Source organism: Bos indicus, chromosome 24, assembly GCF_029378745.1.
Source record: "Bos indicus isolate NIAB-ARS_2022 breed Sahiwal x Tharparkar chromosome 24, NIAB-ARS_B.indTharparkar_mat_pri_1.0, whole genome shotgun sequence".
NCBI lineage: Eukaryota > Metazoa > Chordata > Mammalia > Artiodactyla > Bovidae > Bos > Bos indicus.
In genome coordinates, this window is record NC_091783.1 from 5490691 (window position 1) to 5515079 (window position 24389).

At 40.5% G+C, this 24389-nt stretch overlaps 1 protein-coding gene across 4 annotated transcripts in view; it reads left to right on the forward strand.

Moving 5' to 3' along the window:
- Nucleotides 1–268: 268 nt before the first annotated feature.
- NETO1 (neuropilin and tolloid like 1) overlaps nt 269–24389 on the forward strand; it is a 108551-nt gene continuing 84430 nt past the window's right edge. For all 4 annotated transcript variants that reach the window (XM_070778655.1, XM_070778656.1, XM_019987005.2 and 1 more), the window contains exons 1-4: nt 269–621; nt 2652–2705; nt 2943–3080; nt 7816–8064. In XM_070778655.1, the coding sequence (XP_070634756.1) occupies nt 594–621; nt 2652–2705; nt 2943–3080; nt 7816–8064 (469 nt within the window). In that variant the 5' untranslated portion in view covers nt 269–593. The remainder of the gene's footprint in view (nt 622–2651; nt 2706–2942; nt 3081–7815; nt 8065–24389) is intronic.

Consider the following 24389-nt stretch of genomic DNA (forward strand, 5'->3'; position numbering starts at 1 on the left):
CCCCAAGGGCTGGACCGAGGAGGGCTGCTCCGACCTGCTGCTCGTGGTGTATGAAACTGGGGACTGAGCGAGCCCCAGCCGCCGCCGCCGCTGCGCGCTCCGTCGCTGCCGTCGGTCCGGACCTGCCCCTGCCTGGCCGCGCCGCGCGGCCCCAGCCCTTGCCCGGCTTCGGCTGGAGTGCCCCAGGGCTCGCCCCGCGCCCGCCGCCGCCCGCGCGCCCTCCTGCCAGCCGCGGCGGCGGCGGCGGTGATGCAGAGGGGGCGGGAGCAGCCGCCGGCGGCGCGGATGGAGGCGCCCGGCGCCCGGGCGTGAGGCGAGCGTCACGGCCGGGATGCTGCCGGCTTCGCGGCGGTGAGAGGGCGAGCGGGTGCGAGCGCGAGCCCGGGGCGGAGGACGCGCGGACTCGGATCTTGCTGCTGTGTGGGCTCGGATCGCTGGCTTTCCCCCCGCCTCACTCTCCCCCCGCTCTTCATCTGTTCCCGGTTTGCACCTCTCAACCCTCTCTCGACTCCGTCCTCTCCCTGACCACTGGAAGTCTTCCCGTCTCTAAATGGAATTAGTGGAGCCTGGAGCCTCTGGTGTAAGGAACAGACATGATCTATGGACGCAGTTTGTTTCACAGTGAGTACCTCTTCCCGCCACGCCGGGCCGCCCCGGGGACCCTCCTCCCGCCTCCCTCCCCTCGTGGCCGAGCGCTCAGGGAGAGCCTGGCCCCCGCCGCGCCCTCGCTGGACCCCGCAGTGCCCGCGAGTCTGGGGCAGATGTAAACTTTCTGTATTGCAGCATCCTCGACCCGGCGTGGGGGCGGCGCGCGGCGGTGGTCCCTGGAGCTGAGTGTCGGCCGAGGAAAACAGCCTCGCCGCGCGCCGGGGCGTCGGGGGGTGGAGGGTGCCGAGTGCCCGATGGGGACGCGCACGTGCGGCAGAGGACGGGGAGCGGGTCCCAGGGAGGTCGCAGGTGGAAGTGGGGGAGAGAGCGGGTTCGACAGCTCCGGGGAGAAGGAACGGTCCTTTCAGGGGCTTCTGGAGCCCAGCGGGCCCGTGTCGCCCCTCCGGTGGGTCGTGTGTGAGCCACCTGAACGCCACGCTTGAGGCTAGCGCGAGTGCCAGCCTCAACTCTTCCGGAGAGTGTAGATAGACCTCGAGTGTCGCTTCACGAGTGTGCGGTTCGCATGCGGTTCAGGGGAGAGCGGGGGACTGGAGGCAAATAGCGTCACAAGTCATCGAGTAAAGGCAGGCTAAGAAGATCCGTGGTGGGAATCTCACAGGATAGAGGGAGGGTGAGGCTGACCGTGCCACGCAGCCACGTTGCTGCTGTGTTCCTCACAGGACACAATCCACAGTGCGGTTCCATCCGAGTAGAAACCCCAAACCAGCAGCTTGGTACTGGTGGCTGTAAACGTGTGTGTGTGTGTGTGTGTGTGTGTGTGTGTGTGTGTGTGTGTGTGTATAGACATGGCAAGTTAAAAGTAAGACTTTTTTTTCTACCTGAACACAGACAGTAACAACCAGTGTTTTAATCTAAAAGCAGACAGGCTATATAGAGTACAAGTAAAATAATGGACATCTTTCTCAAACATTAATATCAGGGCTCACATATACTTTTCCTGAAACAGTCTTAATGGATGCCTTTTTAAGATCCTGTCCTGAACTTTCGTGTAGGAAATCATTGTGGATTATACCTGCCCTTATCCAAAATCATTTTAAAGTGGACTTAATAATTATAGACCTAATGAAACTGAGAGCTTTTAGATAATTGACAAGAAAATAAATGATAAAAGAGAAATACAGAAGGCAAAATCAGAAATTATGAAGACTAGATTACTTTAATACTTCTCTCAGTTTTAGACTTTGTGAAAATATTAAGTCAAGGATGTGGAAGTAAAACAGTAGGATGTGTTTTAATGGTCTTCATAGATTTACTGTTAAGTTTTAGGTTAGAGTCTTTTTCTGTTACTGAAAATCTGCCTTAATAAAATGTTTATAGAAATAACCTTTCTTAAAATTATAAAATATTCCTGGATAATACAAAGGATTGCATCAAAGTTAAGGTTAGGAGAGATTCATTTCCTAGCCTAAGCATGCTGAGGAGTGGGGTTACTTGGCAGGTCAGTTTTGTAAAAAAGAAACATGTTTATTTTGGTACTTAATGCCTTCAGTCCACATTAGGCTGTTCTTCCCTTGTTCCCCTCCCCCACCTGCCATAGGATTTGGTGAAATATTTGTTTCCTAAAATACAGTAACATTGTTGATGAAAACACTTTTCCTTTTCGTCTTTTGACCTGCTGACCCTCTGTCTTCTTTGCAAGAAGCTGGCAAAGTCATTTACAAAGGGCAGCCAGGCCACATTCCTGAAAGCCCACTGTGATGTGACATTAGTAGGTGACAAGTGGGCTCTTAGTCTCAAAGTCTGAATTTGCCTTAGGAGCTTGAGTCTCAACCATTCTTAACTGGCATTACTTCCTGAGGAGATTCCTAAATTGTCTTGATTTGTACATTTTGAATCAGTTTGTGCAAGTTCTTAGTTATCTGAGAAGGGTTGACAGTAATAATCTTCTTTGATATCTTTTTATCATTAAACTGTTATGTTGTTAATAGAATTTGGTCATCTCAGTGTACATTAATCTTCCCAATTTTTCTGTTCTGTTTCAGTTGTAGCAAGTTTAATCATCCTCCATTTGTCTGGAGCAGCCAAAAAAGGAACAGGTGTGTTTCTTTGGAAAAATTCAAGTGGGAGGTCTCTCCTCACTTGCATTTTCCTGTATTCTTCATATTCTTAATATTCCAGAATATCTGAGAGTTTTATAGTGTATATAATTGATTGGTTTTGACTAAGACAGCATTTAGAAGTTAATTTACTAATGGATATTGTAAGAATGTCCTCTCTATTTTTAGTTGTATAGAAAATTGGATAATGGGGCTTTAAAAATTTTTATTTTGCAGAAAAGCAAACCACCTCAGAAACACAGAAGTCTGTGCAGTGTGGAACGTGGACAAAACATGCAGAGGGAGGTATCTTCACTTCTCCCAACTATCCAAGCAAGTACCCCCCGGACCGGGAATGCATCTACATCATAGAAGGTGAGGGAGCCAAGTCCGGCCTGGCCGTCCCTGAGCTCTGGATGGACAGTGTGCATATAGGCATTACAGAGATTGCTTCTGGAGACCGTACACATAAATATCTCTGAGTGAAGCCAATAGCCATAAAATCTGGAATCGAGCTGATTATTGAAGTCATTAGTAAAGGCTTTGTTGTTGTTGTTTAGTTGCTAAGTCGTGTCCAACTGTTTGCAACCCCGTGGACTGTAGCCCACTAGGGCCCTGTGTCCATGGGATTCCCAGGCAAGAATCCTGGGGTGGGTTGCCATTTCCCTCTCCAGGGGATCTTCCTTCATCTAGGAGTCGAACATGTGTCTCCTGCATTGGCAGGCAGAATTCTTTACCACTTAGCCACCGGGGAAGCCCAGTATACATAGAGACATTACAAAAATTGGTTCTGGACACCCTACACAAAAAAATGTCTCTGAGTGAATCCAGCAACTATAAAATGTGGGATCGAGCTAATTATTGAAATGATTAAGTGAGTGAATGAAGTTGCTCAGTTGTGTCCAACTCTTTGCAACCCCGTGGGCTGTAGCCCATCAGGCTCCTCCATCCATGGAATTTTCTAGGCAAGAGTACTGGAGGGGGTTGCCATTTCCTTTTGCAGGGGATCGTCCCCAAACCTGGGTCTCCCACATTGAGGGCAGATCCTTAACCCTCTGAGCCACCAGGGAATCCCTGAGTGAAATGATTAGTAAAGACTTATAAACAGGTAAATTCTGGAAAATAGAAAGAATTTAACAACTTAGTTTATTTTGCAGTTGATTTCATTGATGTGGAATTCTTAATTAATGGAATGGATGTATGATTGGTATAATATTACTGAATGTGTAACCATTTTGTCAGCTCATCTTTTATGGGTTAAATAATTAGTAGAATAATCTATATTTCTGTTGTTTTCTCTCTTAAATAATATGAAGCACCCAAAACGTATTCGTGTAGAAAGAAATGTAATCATGTAGGGTGGGAGGGAGGCTCAAGAAGGAGGAGATATATGTATACCTATGATTGATTTGCATTGTTGTAAGGCAGAACACAACATTGTAAAGCAATTATCCTCTAGTTAAGCTTTTTTAAATTCATAATCATATTTTCCAAATATCAATCTGAATATTATTCTGAGCCTCAGTCTGTGCTCAGAAGTGACATTTTCATCCTTTCACACCAAAGTCAGCATTCCAAATGATGATGCTTCTTCTCATCAGTTTTTTTCCCAGCCTGAAGGATAAAAAGTGCTGAAAAAGGGATTCGCTTTTCTTTGAACATTTTCCATTTCCATTACCCTTGTAGACACCTCTCTATTAAGGACAATTTTTAAAAATATATGAACATTTCATCTAGTGGTTCTCAATATTATGTGTAGCACCTAATGGCCCCAAACTTGCAACTTCCCAAACACCTGTGCTCCCCCTACCACACACACACACACACACACACACCCACCCACCCACCCACCCACCCACACACAGAGTTACCTTACCAGAGTTAACCATAGAAGGTATTTATGCTCACTATTTACTTACAAGCAAGGCACATGTTAATTTGATAGGTCTTTCTTTCATGTCAAGGACAAAATTGAAAGTTGGGAAATAAAGAGAACCTCCTATCACTGTGAACCCTTCTTGAAATACTTCATGCTGCTGCTGCTAAGTTGCTTCAGTCATGTCCAACTCTGTGCGACCCCATAGACGGCAGCCCAGCAGGCTCCTCCGTCCCTGGGATTCTCCAGGCAAGAACACTGGAGTGGGTTGCCATTTCCATCTCCAATGCATGAGAGTGAAAAGTGAAAGTGAAGTCGCTCAGTCGTGTCCGACTCTTACTGGCCCCTTTTTCATTCATACATTTCACAAATATTTACTGAACCACTCTTGTTAGTATAGTTTAGAGAGTATTGAGCAACATAGACATGGTACTTGCCTTATGGAACCTACAGTGTGGCCTGGGTACTATGCTCTTTTCCAGTAAAGAATCTAAAGTGGCTGTGAGATGAGCAGTGTTTGGAACAGGGAGAAAGACGAGGCTATAAGGAGAAAGAGATGCTTGCATTCGGTTCTAAAGACCATTCAGGACACTGCCATTCTCCGTGTAAAATAGCATGTGCAGAGGTTCAGAGACACAGTGTGGTTGGTTAACCACGTGTCGATATAGAGGGCTTTTGCAGAGGGTAAGGAGAGGGACAAGTGAGGAGGCTGGAGTGCATGTGGTCTCAGGTAAAGGAGAACTTGGTATCCGTCTGCCACCCAGGCCGGTTTGGACTTGATATTGTAGACAGTGGGATGCCACTGAAATAACCTCAGGAGAGAAATAGTAAGCTGAGATTTTGATGAAGTAACTGGAAGAAAAGAACCGAAGTGGAAACTATTGTGAAAGACCAGGTAAACCACAGGGAAACTCTGAACTACAGAAGTGACATTGATGGGAAAACGATGAAAGGTATTTGGGGAACTGAACCTTGAGTGACTGGATGTAGGGAGGGGAGAGTAGGCATCCTGGGACTATTCTATAGGTTCTGGCTTGGTGACGTGTTAGATGCGATCCTTATGGCACCTAAGGAATAGGGGTGGAGAAAGGGGGGTTAAAGGGAAAGCCACGTGTTCAATTTCATGTTCATGGAGATGTCTCATGAAGAAATTGCATGTGTGGATCTTGAGTTCAGTAAATAGTCCTGGCATGAAAGTATATGTTTACAGGTGATAAATACAGAGATTGCTGTTGCGACTGTTAGTATGAGTACCATCATCAAAAGGGCATTTATAGCATTTTAACTCTTTTAAAAAATACAGATGCCGGGGTCACCTCCAGATTTTCTCATTTAATTGGTCTTGGATGGAGCTGCAAATACTATTATATTATAATCTCCCTCCTTTGGGATGTCCATGGCATCCAGTGCATTGGTCTGGAAAGAGAGGAGATAAGAAATACATAGACTAGATTTTTGTAAACTAATACGTAAGGGAGAGCAGAACAAAGAGAAAGGCGATGTGGACTATGAAGGAAAAGGCAGAGAGTTTCTGGGTTACAAAGTGGTCTCTAATTTTCTGCTGATTACATATCTCAATTCTATATACGTTTTGATACCCATGCATTCATTTTAAAGGCAAGCATATACCGAAGGCTTTAGTTTTAAAGCCATTCAAGTGGCTTAAATATATATTTAAGAACTGGTGTGGAGGGAACAGGAGTCATTCGGGATGATTGCTGATCACATGTAAAGTGGGCCCTCCTGTGCCAGGTCTTAACTTTCAAGTTTCTGGAGGGGTTGGTCTTTGGAGAGGGTCAGGAGGCTGGAGAGCACTCAAAGGATTCGAGACAGCTCTTTGCTAACTAGCATAAACGTGTGGATATTTCAAGAGCTGTGATGGCTATGCTGGGGGTACCCTGACTGAGTATCAGTCTAGAATGCCAGAATTTTGAACTGTTGGCCATGACAAGGCAAGAATGGAAAAGCTTCAGCAAATGCCTCCATGCAGAGGTTTACAGAGCCGCTCACCTGTTCTCACTTTCCTGTGATGAAAGCTGTAAGCACATTTATAAAGATAAGCTCATTTACTGCAGTTCACCCAACAGTGTTGTTGTTTTTGACAAATCCTGAAGGACAAGTACTGTGCTTGAGTGCTGAAGGAGGAAGGTGGTTGGTGGTGGTTTAGTCACCAAGTCAGGTCCGACTCTTGTGACCTCATGGTGTGTAGTCTGCCAGGCTCCTCTGTCCGTGGGGATTCTCCAGGCAAGAACACTGGAGTGGGTTGTCATTTCCTTCTCCAGTGTATCCTACCGACCCAGGAATGGAACCTGGGTCTCCTGCACTGCCGGCAGATTCTTTACCGACAGAGCTATGAGGGAGGCCCGAAGGAAGAAGGTAGACAGATACAGTTTGTGTATTTAGATTTAGAGAGGAGACGTTTTCTTTGTGTGTGTTGTTTTGTTGTTGTTTGTTTGTTTTTAAAGCAAGATTTCCTCACGTAAACAGGAGTTGGTTTGGAAGTATACAGGTAGTCAAGAACGTGGGAAAACGCATGGAAACTTGAAAGGGCATGCTGTCTTAGAAAACGTGAAGGCCTGGAATGGCCTGGGCTCGGGCTGTTCGTGAGGTGGAAGAGCCTTGCTGGGGTGAGCTGTAGGAGGCTTCGAAGAAAGCTGTGTGTCCATCCTGTTGATTGTTCCTTTATAGCTGAGGGTCTCTGAACGAGTTTAAGCCTGAGAATGATGGGATAAGACTTGTGTTCTGGAAGAGTTACTTTTCATATTCCTCTACACACATTTTGCTCTAACCAAGACATCTGATTGGGACTACTTGAATGACTGTAGAACTCCACGCGAAGCAGATCTCAAGTGGTGTCTGACCGGAAAACTGGCTTCTCCTGAAGATACGGGAGAAGTAACGGAAAGACGCCTCTCCACTCTTTAAACCTGAATTGGGAGCCTCTCACAAAAATACCGTGACTTGTTCATTGTGTCAGACATTGAAATGGTCTTTTTATATCAGAATAATATTTTGGGCAACCTCCTCAGTTTTAAGAATCATCCCTTAGACATTCTTACAGAAATTTTATCCCGTAGAATACTAACTGAAACAAACGGCCTTAGTGTTTCTGTGTATGTCACAAAGTTGGATAGAAGTTATTATACCAGATGAAATCTTAAATAGAATCCGAAAAGTCAAACTACAAATTTAAAAAAGGACCTTCTAGACATAATCTTCCTTTCTCTTTTTTAGCTGCCCCAAGACAGTGCATTGAACTTTACTTTGATGAAAAGTACTCTATTGAACCATCTTGGGAGTGCAAATTTGATCATATTGAAGTTCGAGATGGACCTTTTGGATTTTCTCCAATAATTGGACGTTTTTGTGGACAACAAAATCCACCTGTAATAAAATCCAGTGGAAGATTTCTATGGATTAAATTTTTTGCTGATGGAGAGCTGGAATCTATGGGATTTTCAGCCCGGTACAATTTCACACCTGGTAAGTGGGGACTTGTTTTTTTCCCCGTCAATGTTTTCTTCCTTAGCTCTCTTGCTATCATAGTGTAAGAACTTCTGTAAGACAACATTATCATTTCCAAAGAGCTTCCCAGTTCTATTTGGAACCAAACCTATAGTGCTCTCTCTTTTCATTTCATAAATTCTGAAAGGGAAATTACTTTTCCTTAAAATTTAGCCTACTCTAGAGGTAAACCGTAGTGACTCAGGGGTTTACATGGTCATCAGCAACACGATTAATTAGTTGGACTTCCATTATGCCGAAACATGTAATTCAAGAGGCAGTCTGTAATAGAGAAACTAATTATACTTTGAATCCCAATAAACTTGAAAAGGCAATTGCAATACTGTAAAATGTATCCATCGAAATGATCTTTGGAGAACTTGAATAAAATATTCATTTGTTCTGAAAATTATCATTTTTAAAGCAAATGGATCTTAGGATAAAGCCGTCTAATCTCTTTTTTAGAAATGCAAATCCCTAAGAGTTGTGATGAAAGGAAAAGTGAGCCCCCTAGCAGCCCAGTATTCATTTGCAAGGCCTGGCACACATTATCTGTTATTATATAATTATCCGTTCTATGTCAATTTTCCTTTTAAACTGTTAATATTAAAAAAGGCCTATGATGTTGACTGGCTTACTTTATGATGAGCTATCATTTGTTACAATAAAAATTGTTATCACATTTTAAACTTTGTGAACATCATGCTGCAGCAATTTGAGATTTGATGAGGTCATTTTTTTTTAATGGAAAGATGACTCAAATTACATAAAGCACATTATTTACTTATAATTACATATTTTTTTAAAGTTTGTGTGTATCGTTTTACTCAGGTTGTAACAGGCAGTAAATTAAATTGAAATGTATGTAAACTTTGTTCAAGTTTCCATCCCACGTTACAGAGGTAACATCAGAGCAGGGCTGTGATGCTCCATTCAAACACTAAAATGTTTTAAATAATTAATATGAGATTAATGATGACTTTTATTATGATACTATAGACTAATAATATAATTAAAATAAGTGAGATACAAACTCTATGTGTTAGCCTTAAACATTACTAGATTGTGGTTTTTATTATGTTTTTCTAATATTGGGTTGTTAACAGAAGTCATGGATATTTTATATGTGGCGATCAAACTTGATGTGTTCTGAAAACGTATAAACATTGTGATTACTTAATTAATGCTAGGGTTTTTAATGGAAATACATATTTTCTTCTTGACCGCTAATTTGGAATATAACCAGAACCTAAAGACAATGACATGTGTTATGATCTAGGCTTTCCTAAGTTCCATTTTCATCCTGAGATTGGTAATCATTGGAAACAATGTGAAGATATAAAATTGTAGTCTCATTAGAGATGTAGAGTCAACTTCATCAACTTAAGCAATGTGATCCAGATTCTGGCTCTATTTGAGATGCATAAATGGTGATGCTCAACTGCTATCCTTGGTTTTCAAAATCTTCTTGGTTCTCAAGTGCTGTTCTTTGCTCCTTGTTTCTTTAGAGCCATGCTACTTCATCTGTAGAAGAAGATTTTATCACCAAGAGCTACTGAATCAGAAGGGAATGTAGGGAGGTGGTTCATGAAATGATGAATACGTCAAGGATAGCCTTAAGCTTCTCTAGTCACTTGGACAAACCAAAGTGTATCAGAAGCCTACACCTGGCATCTGAGGGAAATGTAGGACCATAAGAGATGTGTAAAAATCCCATGTCTGTGGAAGTGACATTCCATGGCCCAAGGCCATTGTCTGAGTGGCACCATAATCCACAACTCATTCTGTAAAGAGACAATATTGAGGAGGCCACTTAGTTGATGAAGGAGGCAGAGATTAGTGATAATTTGTCTGTGGACAGAGGAGTCTGGCGGGCTACAGTCCATGGGGTTGCAAAGAGTCAGCCATGACAGACTGACCACAGAATACACAGCATATAGAGAACAGGGAGTCACAGAGACTTCACTTTAATTTGGGCTTTATTTTTATTTAGTAGTATGCTTCAAGTGGTGATTTGTGGAAGTTGAGCAGAGTTCTTCAAGTTCACTTTATCATTTAAGTTATAAAGCAGTGCTGACATTCTGAGGGCCCCCAAGCGGGATGCCCACTACGAGGGGATCTTCCCCACTGGCCTCCAGCATGGCCGTGAGGAACACTGGTTTTAGAAGCAGATTAGGCTTCCAGTTCAGACTTTCTTATTCTTGCTTGCTATAAATTTCGGACATGATTCTTAATGTTTTATGACACAATATTTTTATTTGTAAAATAAAAATACAAATAATATTGATTACCTCAAAAGATTTGCTGGAAGATATTTTGATTACTGACCAATGCATATTTATGGACTTTTCACTTCCTATAAGATCTCAACTATTGATAGCTCTTATTTTATTAATTTGATTGTGTGTTCTTTAGAAGTAAAGGAGGCTTGGCATACTTTATTGGGAGAGCAAGCATCCCACATTTTTTTAAAATTACAACTGCTGTTTCCCTGACTTTGGGGGGTGGATATGCAAAACTTAACCTTCCTGATGTCACTTTTCCTTATTAGGTTTGTTTAAGTGGGTCTAAGTCTCCACAGGAGGGTTATAGTTACTTCTGATAACAGTCATAAAATACGTTAGAGCAGAAATAGCACTGAGAAGACCAGGTGGTCTGCATTATTTTTGAAAATTTATCACAATCTGGAATCTGGATCTTAATTTATAGTCTCGGAAACTTGAGGTGGGCATATGAGAATTTACCCACTCTTAGTAATGAGTCCCATTAACCAAGCTTAAAAGACTGAATATACACATATATGTGTAAACACCTATGCATATACATATATGCACACATATAAAAACATACATACATTTTCAGTTAAGTGTTCCTAGACGCACACAGCTCAATGTTTCTTGTAAGCAACCATGCATAGACATCCAGATTATAATAAGATTATACAGTGAGTGTGAAATTCAGATACTGAAGCTTAACTTGGTAACTTGCATCCAGCTAAGGTACATGATGATTCACCTCTATAACATGGATTGTTTTTTCCCAGTGATGGTTTAGGTTTAAGCTTTTTGTTGTTGTTTAGTCACTAAGTTGTGTCCAGCTCTTTGCAACCCCATGGACTGTAGCATACCAGGCTCCTCTGTCTCCACCGTCTCCCAGAGTTTGCTCAGAATTGTGTCCATTGAGTTGGTGATGCCATCCAACCATCTCATCCTCTGTTGCCTTCTTCTGCTCCTGCCCTAAATCTTTACCAGCATCAGGGTTTTTCCAATGAATCAGCTCTCTGCATCAGATGGCCAAAGTATTGGAGCTTCAGCTTCACCATCAGTCTTTCCAGTGAATATTTAGGGTTGATTTCCTTTAGGACTGACTGGTTTGATCTCCTTTCAGTCCAAGGTACTCTAAGAGTCTTCTCTAGCACCACAATTTGAAAGCATCAGTTCTTTGGCACTCAGCCTCCTTTATTGTCCAACTCTTGCATCTGCACATGACTATAGGTTTCAAACTGCCATGGGCCATTTCTTCTGTACAGTCTTGAGCTGTGGTCTTGCCTGACCAGGACACTAATTTGTGTCAACTCTTATCTCAAAACTTGTTTTTGTCTCTTAGTATCTGAGTATCTTTGACTTTCTTTCCTAGTCACCTTTAAACATAGGCCTTTAATCCCTGGCTCCTGTGTTTCTGGGAACTACTTGTGATCTGGTGGTAGATAGTGGTGGATGGAGGTCACGTGTGGGCTTGGAGGGTGAGAAGCAGAGCCAGAGAAGATGCCACCGATTCACTCTTACAGGGATTTCCCATCTTCTGAAACATTCTGATGACTCTGCAGTTTTTATTTTATAGGCTATGACTATTTCTGGATGCTGTACCTTTACACAGTGCAGTGATGAATCACCTAGGATTACAGTCTAGCATGCGCGAGAAGGATTGTGAGATTGAGCGACAGTCAGAGAAAACTCAGCCAGTCAAACTCTGAGGTCTGCAGAAATGAAGGACAGGGTGAGGTCTGAAAAAGATGGCTAAGGACCCCAGAGCCCTGGGGGGAGGTTCCGGGATGATCCCTCTTGGGAAAACCTCTCTGCTTCCGGTGTAAACACAGCTGTGTTGTGACGTACACTCTCCTGCTCCTGAGACGAGAAATGAATTCAGAGTTACTGAGAATGTTACAAGTTACATGATGGAAAATTTGATAACCCACAGATAATTGAAAAAGAAAACATATTAAAATTGCAATAGACTGATATTATTTTCTCATCTTAATAAGGTTTTCTCATCTTAATAACATTTATTGGGAAATATTTTCTCACATGAGAAAAAATTTTATAATAAAATTACTTTAATAATACTGGAATAATATTCACCAAACTCGTAACAATGATTACCTTAGATGATTTTGGGAGTAGGATGGTTGAGAAGGAATTGAAGAAACCAAAATAGACATATAGTGAAAATTTATCAGCATTATCAGTTATTTTTTATTTTTGAAAAGGATACTATATTATTTTTGATATTACTTATATAAATAAAACAAGACGAATCAAAAAGAGAACATACCATAGTTGGTCATTTTAGGATGAATTTTATTCAAATTTAAAATGTATTTTTAAATAAAAATGAATTTTTAGAAGAGTGGATACCACTTCTCCACAATCCACATTTTTTTTACTTAAACAGAAAATGCCGTTTCAGTAGAGAATAACTCCCCCCGCAGCCAGCTTCCCTAGGCCTCAATTTTCTTTGCCACTTGAAAATATAAACTAAAGAGAAAATATATAACCGTATGTGCTGTTCCACCAGTTCAGAGGCATTATCAGGGAGTCTGTGTGATATTAAGAAAGAAGAACATCCCAGATATTTTATTTTTGGGGGATGTAACCCTTTCAATCTCTTTAGGAACAAATATCTCTTCTTGTTGTTGTTTAGTCTCTAAAGTGGAGTCCAAATCTTTTGCGACCTCATGGACTGTGGCCGGCCAGTCTCCTCTGTTCATGGACTTCTCCGGGAAAGAATACTGGAATAGGAAGTCAATCCCTTCTCCAGGGGATCTTCCCATCCCAGGGATCAAACCCCATCTTCTGCATTTCGAGCGGATTCTTTACCAGCTGAGCCACCAGAGAAGCCCAGTTAGTCTTGTGCTTTCCTTCCTAATGGGGAGACTTTCTGCTCTTTCAGTTCAGTTCAGTCACTCAGTCATGTCCGACTCTGCAGCCACATGGACTGCAGTACACCAGGCTTCCCTGTCCATCACCAACTCCCTGAGCTTGCTCAAACTCATGTTTATCGAGTCAGTGATGCCATCTGACCATCTCATCCTTTATCATCCCCTTCTCTCCCTGCCTTCAGTCTTTCCCAGCATCAGGGTCTTTTCCAGTGAGTCAGTTCTTCACATCAAGTGGCCAAAGTATTGGAGCTTCAGCTTCACCATCAGTCCTTCCAGTGAATATTGAGGACTGATTTCCTTTAGGATTGACTGGTGTGATCTTGTTGTCCAAGGGACTCCCAAGAGGCTTCTCCAACACCACAGTTCAAAAGTATCAATTCTTCACCACTTAGCCTTCTTTGTAGTTCAACTCTCACATCCATACACGACTACTGGAAGAATCATAACTTTGACTAGATGGACCTTTTGTTGGTAAAGTAATGTCTCTGCTTTTTAATATGCTGTCTAGGTTGGTCATAGTTTTTCTTCCAAGGAGCAAGCATCTTAATTTCATGGCTGCAATCACCACCTGCAGTGATTTTGGAGCCCAGGAACATAGTCTGTCACTGTTTCCACTGTTTCCCCATCTATTTGCCATGAAGTGATGGGAACGGATGCCATGATCTTCTTTTTCTGAATTTTGAGTTTTAAGCCAGCTTTTTAGTCTCATCTTTACAGACATAGGAAATGGAAACCCACTCCAGTACTCTTGCCTGGAGAATCCCATGGAGGGAGGAGCCTGGTAGGCTACAGTCCATGGGGTCGCAAAGAGTCGGACATGACTGAGCGACTTCACTTTCACTATGTCAGTTTTACAGACATAAAATGTAATGTTTTTGAAATCTTCCTCTTTTGATGATATTTTCCTGAACTTGCTGTATGTATCAAAGATATACACATCCTATTGGAGAAATTTAGTTTAAGGATTATACCTCAAAGTATCAAATAAGTCAGGTTGAGTTAGGTGTTGTCATGGGATGAATGGCATTGTCAACATTGAAATTATCAGGATATTTTGTACTTAAATAGCACGTTTCATCTGAGCAGCGCAAAGTGTTTCAGGAACATTCTGCACAATTCCTAGACTCCTTGGAAAACTCCATACTGATTCACTCCAAAGGCAATGCAAGGGATACACTGCAGTGCAGTGATTTAAATTGAATGTTTAAAAAAGATTTCTGTGCATATTAAATTATATATATTAATTAGGTAAAATACTGTCATAGACTCAGTTACTTTAATTATCCATTGCAGTGCTTTTTCTATCTGAAATGTGTGAATATTAAAACATGTTGAAAATTACTAATTTTTCTTGTCTAGATAATCAGAGTTTAGATATGTGCTTTGGTGGTAAGAAAGAAAAGCTATATTTCATCTATCTGTACCAGTTTTTCAGTAACTAAACTTTAATTTGCATTTTATACTAAAAGATGAAAGAATAAAAGAGTTTATAGGTTAATGTTAAAACAAGGACAAGGACTTTATCTGATTATTTTTTTCACCTAGAAACAAAAGATTGAATAAGTTTTGGTCAGATAGCATTATGTTGTCTTTCTATTATCTTTACACTGTAGGCTCCCAGTATTCTAATTTCAACCCCAACAAATACTGTCAAATGGAAAATGTATGAAATGAAATTACATTTCTTCTTGAGGCTTTTATTTTTCAAGAAATGAAACTGAAAACTTGAGAGTCACAGTAGGGACATATAATAATTACCAAAGATATTCATGTAAGGGCAATTTCCCCATGCTTCAACTCTCATCCCCCCAGCCTGTGATTTGGTTGATCTGATGTGTATAGAAGAGGGCTCAAGGGAAAGGTTGAGGAATAAGTAAAGAGAGCGAGCGAGGGAGAGAGGCTGTTTGGTCTAGGTGGGTGTTCAGGAGAGAAGTTGAGAGTGGGAGAGAATTTCCAGGATTAGCTCCCATCTGTACAGAGAATATTGAAAGCTGTAGCAGAAGAGAAGAAAGATTTTTAAAGAAGTTTCCTGTACAGAGAGAATACCTTTCCTCATCTTGTTCTTTCCTGGAAAGGTAGAGAAAAGTGTTTAGGTGTGTATTTTTATTTTTTGTTATTTTAATGATTAATTGTTGGACTGCATGTTTTTGAATATGATACGTTTAAGACTGGTCCATGTGGAACCTCGGGTATATTTACATTGTAGGCATGTGTTTTCTTTAGATCTGAAAGAGACCTTGAAGTTCATCTCATTCAGCCTTTTTTATTTTAAAGATAAAGAAAGCAGTGATCTAGAGAAGAGGCGTTGCCCAGGTTCGTGAGCTCTGTGTAGAAGTTCAATGACTGCTTGTTCATCAGTTACATAACCACTGTGCTGATACACCTTTCACAAAGGTAGAGATCATGACTTTAATTACACCACATATTGTAAGTGCTTTCAGTTTAGTTATATTAAGAAATTTAATTAAGGGATAGAACTGTATCACCCACATTTCACCATTCCTGGTTATGGATTTTAAAATTCACCTTTCCCATGTTGCCTGAAATGCCGTTCAGTTGACAGTGATGAAAAAGGCAATGATTTATCTTCTTTCCCTCTACCTCTGTTATAAACATCTGCCTTTTCAGCCCCCACCCCCCAGCCGGAAGTGTGTGACTCATTTCCTGTTCTTCCCCAAGGTCTCCTGTTACTGACCTGGTCAGTTAGCTGTGTGTAAAGTGCTCTCATGACTGGGAACTTGTGACTGATGTGCTAAATACTCAAGGAAAAACCTTGCATTTCTTTCTCCTGCAATGACTCCCTCTTCCTAACACATGTGTCTCTGACTTTTTTCAGAGACCAGTTGCTTCCAGTCACCAACAGCTTCCCTCTCCCCAGGGCTGCTGTGTACAGCTGTTATGTCCAGGACACTAGGCTGAGGGAAGGAGAGCTGATTCCGTGCCCATTCAGGCGCCCCAAGCAGACCCATATCCAGAAATGGGTGCTGTTTACTAATTTCCACAAAGGCGTCTTATGGACTATCTAGGATTATACATTGATCAATCACAACATCGCCTCTGAGCCCATCACCTTTAGACCCAATCACACCTTTGGATGTCCCAACATCCAAAGACCACCATCCACCCTCCACTAAAATTGTCCTAAAGAGAAATGGTATCATCCGAGTCAGAGAAACATTCAAGAAATACAATAAAGGAACAACAACAACAAAAAGCATATGTTTTATCTCCATTTTGCATTCTTATGTTTTTTTCTAAGTGTCCATAGTTATGAGGCTTTTTGGTAAAATCTCCTAGCAAACGCTAACATTTAACTTATAGCATATTCAAAAAGTATTATGCTTTTCAAATTATAACATCCTGTATCTATATGTTTTGACTAAGAAAACATTATAGTCTAAGTTGTTTTTTTTTTTCCAAAATTTTTCACAATTTGCCCATAGTTTAATACTTCTTATTATTTATTTATGTGCAGAATCAATCAAATAGTTATCAGGAAAACACTCACACTGTTATTTTGTTGACCAAAAATGTCCTTCTATTTTATAATTTGTCTTCCATTATAGCTATTTAAGTGCAGCTCATGTAACTATACTCAAAGTGAACTCACAGAATGACTTAATCTCTACTTGTATTTGCCACTTACTTATTCAACAAGTATTTATTGATTTACTGTGCTAATATTGTAAATATATAGTGTGTAAAACATCCTGTCTTCCCTAAAATGAGTCCATATCCTATGAGAAGAGTAAGATATTGTGTAGTAGAGTAATGCCCTTCCCCCTTCAAAAAGTTGATACTTTATTTCTATATGTATGTATATATGTACCTATCTCTCTATATCATTTGATTTTATGTGAATGCCATCTTTATACATAAATATGGCAGCAACTCCAACAAAATAGCAACTTGCGATCCTTTCCAGAGATGTGCATGGGATGGTGGCATTTTTGTTTGCGGCAATAATAGCTATTTGTAGAATCTGGCACTCTGTAAGCCTCTGCCTCTCCATGGCATAACTCCCTGATGCCTTTGCTTCAAAAGAGCTATGCTGTCTGTTGTTGCTTGCTCACTTGGCTAGCTTCCCACCATTCCACAGCTATGCTGACTTGCTTGAAATTCTGCTTCAGTACATCCTGATGGCATTTTCCCTCTCCAACTCATTTCAGACACCTCACTTCACCCAGACGACCACAAGGATTACAGAGTGATTATGATACAGAAGGGACTATTCACAATCAGCAAGCCATGTGCCACAGAAGAGCTAAACTTGGCTTTTAAGCAGAAGGACATATTAGTCGTACATATGTCACTTCTGTTCTGTTGTCTATTGATCATAACCCAAATCAGACGACTGTTCTATTCCCTTGGAACTTTCCTTCTGAAATTTGCACTTCAAAGCCCCAAGGAATTTCTCTAAGTGATTCAAAGAGAAATGAGATACAGAGATCCCTATTACCTTAAAACATTCCCAGACATATTATGCTTGCTGGTGCAGTCTGAAACCATATTACTTTTAGCAGATTTGGCGGGTAAACAAAGTTGAATTTGTAGACTGGTCAGTGGCAGTGCTGATGAGCTAGGAAAGCAGAGATGAGGGTTGTCATGGCAATGATAGGTAAAGTCTGACATAGAGAGTTTCCACAGCATGAAAATGAGTCAGGTTTGCAGAGATCTGCTGTGGTAGATAATTGGTTAACTGGTGAGAAAATTATTCTTAGGTTTTTTGCATGGGCATCTTACTTTCCTTTAATAAGTATTTTCAAATAATATTTACAATTTTATTATTTTATTTAAATTTTCAAATAATACTTGGGATAAATAAGGTTTATCCCAAATTTAAATTCAAAGAAAATTATCATCAAAAAGTAAACAACCATGCTTATGTTTTGTTGACCACTGTTTTATCATTTGTATCATTTCTTCTGTCCATTCCATTCATTATCCCCTTGGTTCTTGCTCTTGCTTCTGCTTCCCCATTCCTTCTTTCATTTACCTGAGTAGTGGCCACATACCTCTTTCCTTGACAGCTATAGGCAGTGTGTATAAAGTGCCAACTTTTGGCACCACTGGCTTCTACTAACTCCTTACTGCCTTCTACTCACAGGTTGCTGGGTCCCTAGGCTCTTCATTACGCCTCCTCACTGTACCAGCCCCGTTGTTTGGTCTGATCCCACATTTTCTAGAAAAAAATTCAGATATTGTGTCCCTCTTGTTTATGAGCCCTGACATAGGAAAAATGTAATGATTCTATGAATAAATATGGTGTTTAGTTTCCTGTTCAAATGTCGTTGTTGGCATGTATGTTCTTCGGACTACGCTTTTCATGTCTAGCTTGAGTTGTGTATCAGTTTTTCCTCCATTAACAACTTATATGTTCCATTCTAGATCATAAAGTAGTCCACAGTAAAGCCCAGCTTTTTGTTAACTTAAGGCACATTGCTTCTAAGGATGTGCTTTGTTGTGTTGTTTCATTATCTATGGATGACATGTTCTTTTATGCCTAAAAGGTACCCTTGTTTTAGAAAAGTTCCTCAATAGCTTCAAGTTATTTTCAGTGTAACATCTCTGTCCTCATCAGGAAAAAATAAGTTGAGGCCATAACTTCTAGTACATATTTAAGTGAAAAGAGTTGTTTAGGCATTTCCTTTGAAATGTGCAGGGGAACGCTCCGTTCCTCTCAGAGAATATCGGCACTATGCTAGGTTTTTGTTGCAGTCTACCTGGACAAGTCTTCAGTTTTTCATTTCTGCATAAACCTATTTTTCTCAGCTTCATGGTTTTCTAATAATTTCATATTATACGTATGTGTACATGTACATATATATATATATATAATATTTTGTTAAATGTAGTCAAATATGGGTCATAGTTCTAGACTGTCGAAGGTTTGACTTAGACAAATAAGACTTTCTTATTATGTGACTTTCGGCAGCAGCAGTTTACTTAATCTCTTAGAGTTTCAGTTTCCTCATGAGACCAGTACTTGACCCAATATCATTATGGATTTTGCTACCAACGATATGGCCAAAATATGAACATATTTTGTTGGATGTGACGTGATATTCTCTGAGATCACATCTAAACCTCGGATTGTTTCTTGGAGTCATTCAACAGCACTAAAAGAGTTTTGACCCATAGTTGGTCCAAACTGTGCAGTAAACGCTGAGATGTGAACATGACTGAGATGCAGGATCTCTTCTTGAGGAACTGAGGGTGTTTTTGAAGACAGGAATATTTATACCTAATATAGTGAGTGCCACGGCAAGTGCACAGAGCGCTGGCCCCTAACGGGTAAGTGGGGGCATCACCTGATGACAAGAGGCTTGTCACTTGGTGGCATTTCCCTGCACACCCCTCCCTGCATCCTCAGCGTGACCCTGTATCCTCCAGGCCTCACCCAGCCAGCTCCATCATGCCTTAGTGACGTGCATTACAAAAAACTTTCTTTCTCTCCATTGACTCCAGACTTCTCGAAAGGAAGGAACTTTGGTTTATATCTTAAAGTTTCTAGAGCCTCTTCAGTGTTTGGCATGAGTCACTGAAATTTACATGAATGAACACCTACATGAGTTAAAAGAGAAATGAACGGAGTTAAGTACCCAAAGAAGGTAGAAAGAATGAGATAGCAGGCATGGAAAAGTTGGTAAAATGTATAGCAGGAAGTCAAGATCATTTGGCATGTGGGAGCTTTAGTTGCCACATGTGGGATCTTTAGTTGCAGCATGTGGGATCTTGTTCCCTGACCAGGGATCAAACTTGGGGCCGTCCCTGCTTTGGGAGCATGGAGTCTTAGTCATTGGAGCACCGAAGAGGTTCCAGTCAAGACCATTTGGAAAGCAGAGTTGTGATTTTGTAAAAAGTTGAGATGAGACTGATTCAGATAAATAATGTTTCAAAAGCCATGGTAGTGAAAGTCACTCAGTCAAGTCTGACTCTTGCGACCCCATGGACTGTAGCCCACAAGGTTCCTCTGTCCATGGGATTCTCCAGGCAAGAATACTGGAGTGGATTGCCATTTCCTTCTCTAAGCCATGGTTCAATTCAGTTCAGTTCAGTTCAGTCACTCAGTCGTGTCCGACTCTTTGCGACCCCATGAACTGCAGCACACCAGGCCTCACTGTCCATCATCAACTCCCGGAGTTCACTCAAACTCACGTCCATTGAGTCGGTGATGCCATCCAGCCATCTCATCGTCTGTCATCCCCTTTTCCTCCTGCCCCCAATCCCTCCCAGCATCAGAGTCTTTTCCAATGAGTCAACTCTTCGCATGAGGTGGCCAAAGTACTGGAGTTTCAGCTTTAGCATCATTCCTTCCAAAGAACACCCAGGTCTGATCTCCTTTACACTAAGCCATGGTAATGATATATAATTTTAGGAGAAGTGGGAAATAAACTAGTATTTTAAATTGAATGGCAATATTTGAGACATTTATTGTACTCCTGCCTGTGATTTATTAGAATGTGGAGGATGGATTGAGTAGAGAAAGAATAGAAATGCAGGAAACAAAGATAAACAATTAAAATCATGCAGGTAAGAAATTGTAAGAGCCAAAATGAGCGTAGTGTGTGCGGCAATGTACTGAAAGAACAAATTTGACATCAGTAAGATTTAGTGACACATTAGGTGTGCGTGTCAAGAAAGAAGAGTAGAAATGACTGAAGTTTCCATCCTTAATGATTTGGTGATTATGTCATAACTTATGTTGGAGAATAAAAGAATAGCAAGTGCTATGTTTGTTTTTAAAGATGTCGAAAGGGAAGTGCCTAGTGTGAAAGCTCTGGGGGCACATTGCAAGCCGGTTAGCAATTCAGAGCTGAAGCAGGACGAGCAGCTAGGGAAGGTGAAGAAGTGAGCGAATTAGAGAGCTGAGCACAACTAATTATGACATCCACAAATTAGAATAGAACATTGTATGAGTTTGAGCCAATACTCCTCCAAGTAAATTAGAACACAAAATTGTATATTTTGGAATTTTACATTTTATTTGGTCTTGGCTTCTTCTTATTGGACAGTCTTAGTTGGTAATCAATTGGCATCCATTTTTCTTTGAGTGTAGGTGAACTTTAGGGGCTTTCCAGGTGCCTCAGGGGTAAAGAATCCACCTGCCAATGCAGGAGATGCAGAAGACATGGATTTGATCCCTGGGTCAGGAAGGTCCTCTGGAGGAGGAAATACCAACCCACTTCAGTATTCTTGCCTGAAAAATTCCATGAAGAGAGGAGCCTGGCAGGCTACAGTCTATGGGGTTGCAAAGAGTCAGACATGACTGAGCATGCACGCCAGGACATAGTCCCATGATTGGAGGGCTCTAATGATTAGGGGCTTTTTCCTGAGTTATGGAGAGAACTCCTTCCATGAGACAGGTTACAAAAGATGAGCTTCCCTGGGATGGTTTTGAAAGGTTCAAGGGTAGACATGAGCTGTACTGCATATTGAATGACAGATCATTTAGTAATATTTTCATTTTCTTTCTGTATGGCTTTGCCATACTTCCTTTTAGTAATGATATCATTTATTTATACTTACTTTTGAATATATAATATCTCAATTATCAGGATAATTTCAGGTGGTTTTCAAGATTTGAAGAAACACATTTGGTCTAATTTAATGAAGAGGTCAGGGGAGGGAGAAAAGAAGAGTTCCTTTTCTGTATTCATTATTTCCCTGTAATTCAGACAATATTTACTTTACTACTTTATCTGCTGCTTGATTGTCTCTATTGCATTTACCCTGATTGCTGTTGAAAGCTGTAACATTGTAAAAGAGCAATGGTATTCACTATTGGCTACAATTTAGATGGTAGGGATAAGAAAGGGGAAGTTAGTTTGGAAACTATTCTGGTACACATATCCTACATATTTATCAAAGCTGCTTTCTTATCAAAAGTATTTGGATTTATTAGATAAAATATCTCCTTCCCAAATTTCTCCATGTTGTTGTCCAGCAGAACAATATGTGATAAATGCAGTCATTCAAAATTAATTTAAATGAAATAATGATATGATTAGACAGTGATTCTTGCCTTCGACTGTCTGATTATAAGATATTCATCTTGATAAAGCTAAAGAATTATTGAGTTCTTATTCTATGCCAGAGGTTGTTCTAAGCACGTTGCATACACTATTTCATTTGATTTTTATAGCCCACCTGTGAGGTATTGTATCATTGCCATTCTCGTTTTAAGTTCTTGAAAAAACAAATATTTAAAATTTTGCATATTGTGCTTAAGGTCATCTCCCTACCAAAGCTGAGATTTGAACCTAAGAAATGTTTATATTTAGGTATTATGTCCTGCTGTTAACAGACATCTGTTTCCTTCAGGGCTAAACTTGACTTTTTTTCACCCTTTGTGATTTTTATTGTAGAGCACTGAGATGTTTTCATTCATGCTAGAGTTTATCCTTTCTGTGTATTTTGCCATCTTTCAGATAACAGCAAGTTTTGTCTCTATGTCATAATTAAGCAAATAAATAAATTCCCCTGGATTTTTAAAACCTTAATTACAAGAAATTACTTTTATTATTGGTTGGAGAATGATCCTATAAGCCAGTCTCTACTGATGAGAAATATTACTGATGTGGAATTTTAGTCACCCCAGCCACGAAAATCTGCATTTTATTTCTTAAGTATTTTAAATTAATTATTCATTTATTTTTAAATGTCTAATATTAACTTTTTGGCTGTGCTCAGTCTTAGTTGCGGTATGTGGGATCTTTAGTTGAGGCGTGAGGTATCTAGTTCTCTGACCAGGAGTTGAACCCAGGCCCCCTGCACTAAAAGTGCAGAGTCGTAGCCACTGGGCCACCAGGGAAATGCCAGGGGAGAATGTGTGGATGGCATGCAACTATTGGATTTTGAGAAGCTGAAATATCAGAAAGTGAGTCTTAATGATCATAAGAAGAACTTTCTTAGAAATTAAAGAGTTATAGAATCCTCTCAAGCTTTCATTCACTGACAGGGAAAGAAATTTCTACATCAGTTAAAGGCTATAGTTGGAAGTAAAATAAAGTAAGATTATTCCTCTTTGAACTCCGTAGGAATAAACCTAGTAAATCCTAGTAAACAAATCTATTAAAACTATTTTCCTATTTTAGAAAGAAAAAACCAAAAACTTAGAAATGTTTAAAAACCTACCCAGCCTCACTAAGTTTACAAGTTACAGTAGAAAACTTAAAATCCCTTGAAGTTTGACTCTAACTCTTGCTTTTAACTCCCATGCAGTACTTCCCAAGAAAGTTAAATTGATAAACTAATTGTGGTCCTAGATACCTTCACAGTAAGGAAGAACAATATTTTAACCCAATTTTTATTTTGCCGACCAGTGCAGTGATTGTTTAATCTTCAACCCACGCCATTGCTCTTCCTACATTTATTTTATTGTAGTCTCTCTGGAGTCAATTGGCGAGTCAGTTCTGCAGAGAGCTTCTTAATAGAGATCCCCTAGATGTCCACTGTTATATTTATGATGTTCAAACTTGAGCTCATTAATTTTGCATGCCAAGTGAACACCACACACTAAAAAATTACCCCAGGCTTAAGTCTTCTCCTGTGTTCTATTTGTTGTTATTCAAGAGCACCATGGTTCATCCAGAAATTCAAATTAGATGAACCATATTTAATTAGAGAACCATATTTAATTTTCTCTCTCCTACTCCCTAAGTCCTCATCACTCACTAAGTTCTCCTGAATCTACATCTTGAAAGTTCTCCACTGCTTCTAATCTCCCCCATTCCTACTCACATTATGTTCATTCTGGCCCCCAGGATGCCTCATCTGGCCAAGTGTAATATCCTGTGTCCTTTTTTTCAGACGCATTTTCCCATCTCTCTAACCCACTCCTGCCAGAGTTATATGAGAGAAAAATCGAATTGTATTCACCCCCTGGTTAAAACCATTCAGTGGCTGAGTATCCCATTTCTTAGGAGGACAGTCATGGGCCTTAACAATGTGACGTCTGTCTAGCCTTCCTCCACCATTCTACTTTTGACTTACGTCTTCCATTTATAAAAAGCTATTTGCAATTACGCTCTTCTGTGCTTCTGCACGTTTCTCCTGCCTAGAATGTCCTTCTACTCATTCATTTATGTAGGCTTTTTTTTTTTTTAATTGGAGTGTAATTGCTTTACAGTGTTGTGGTAGTTTC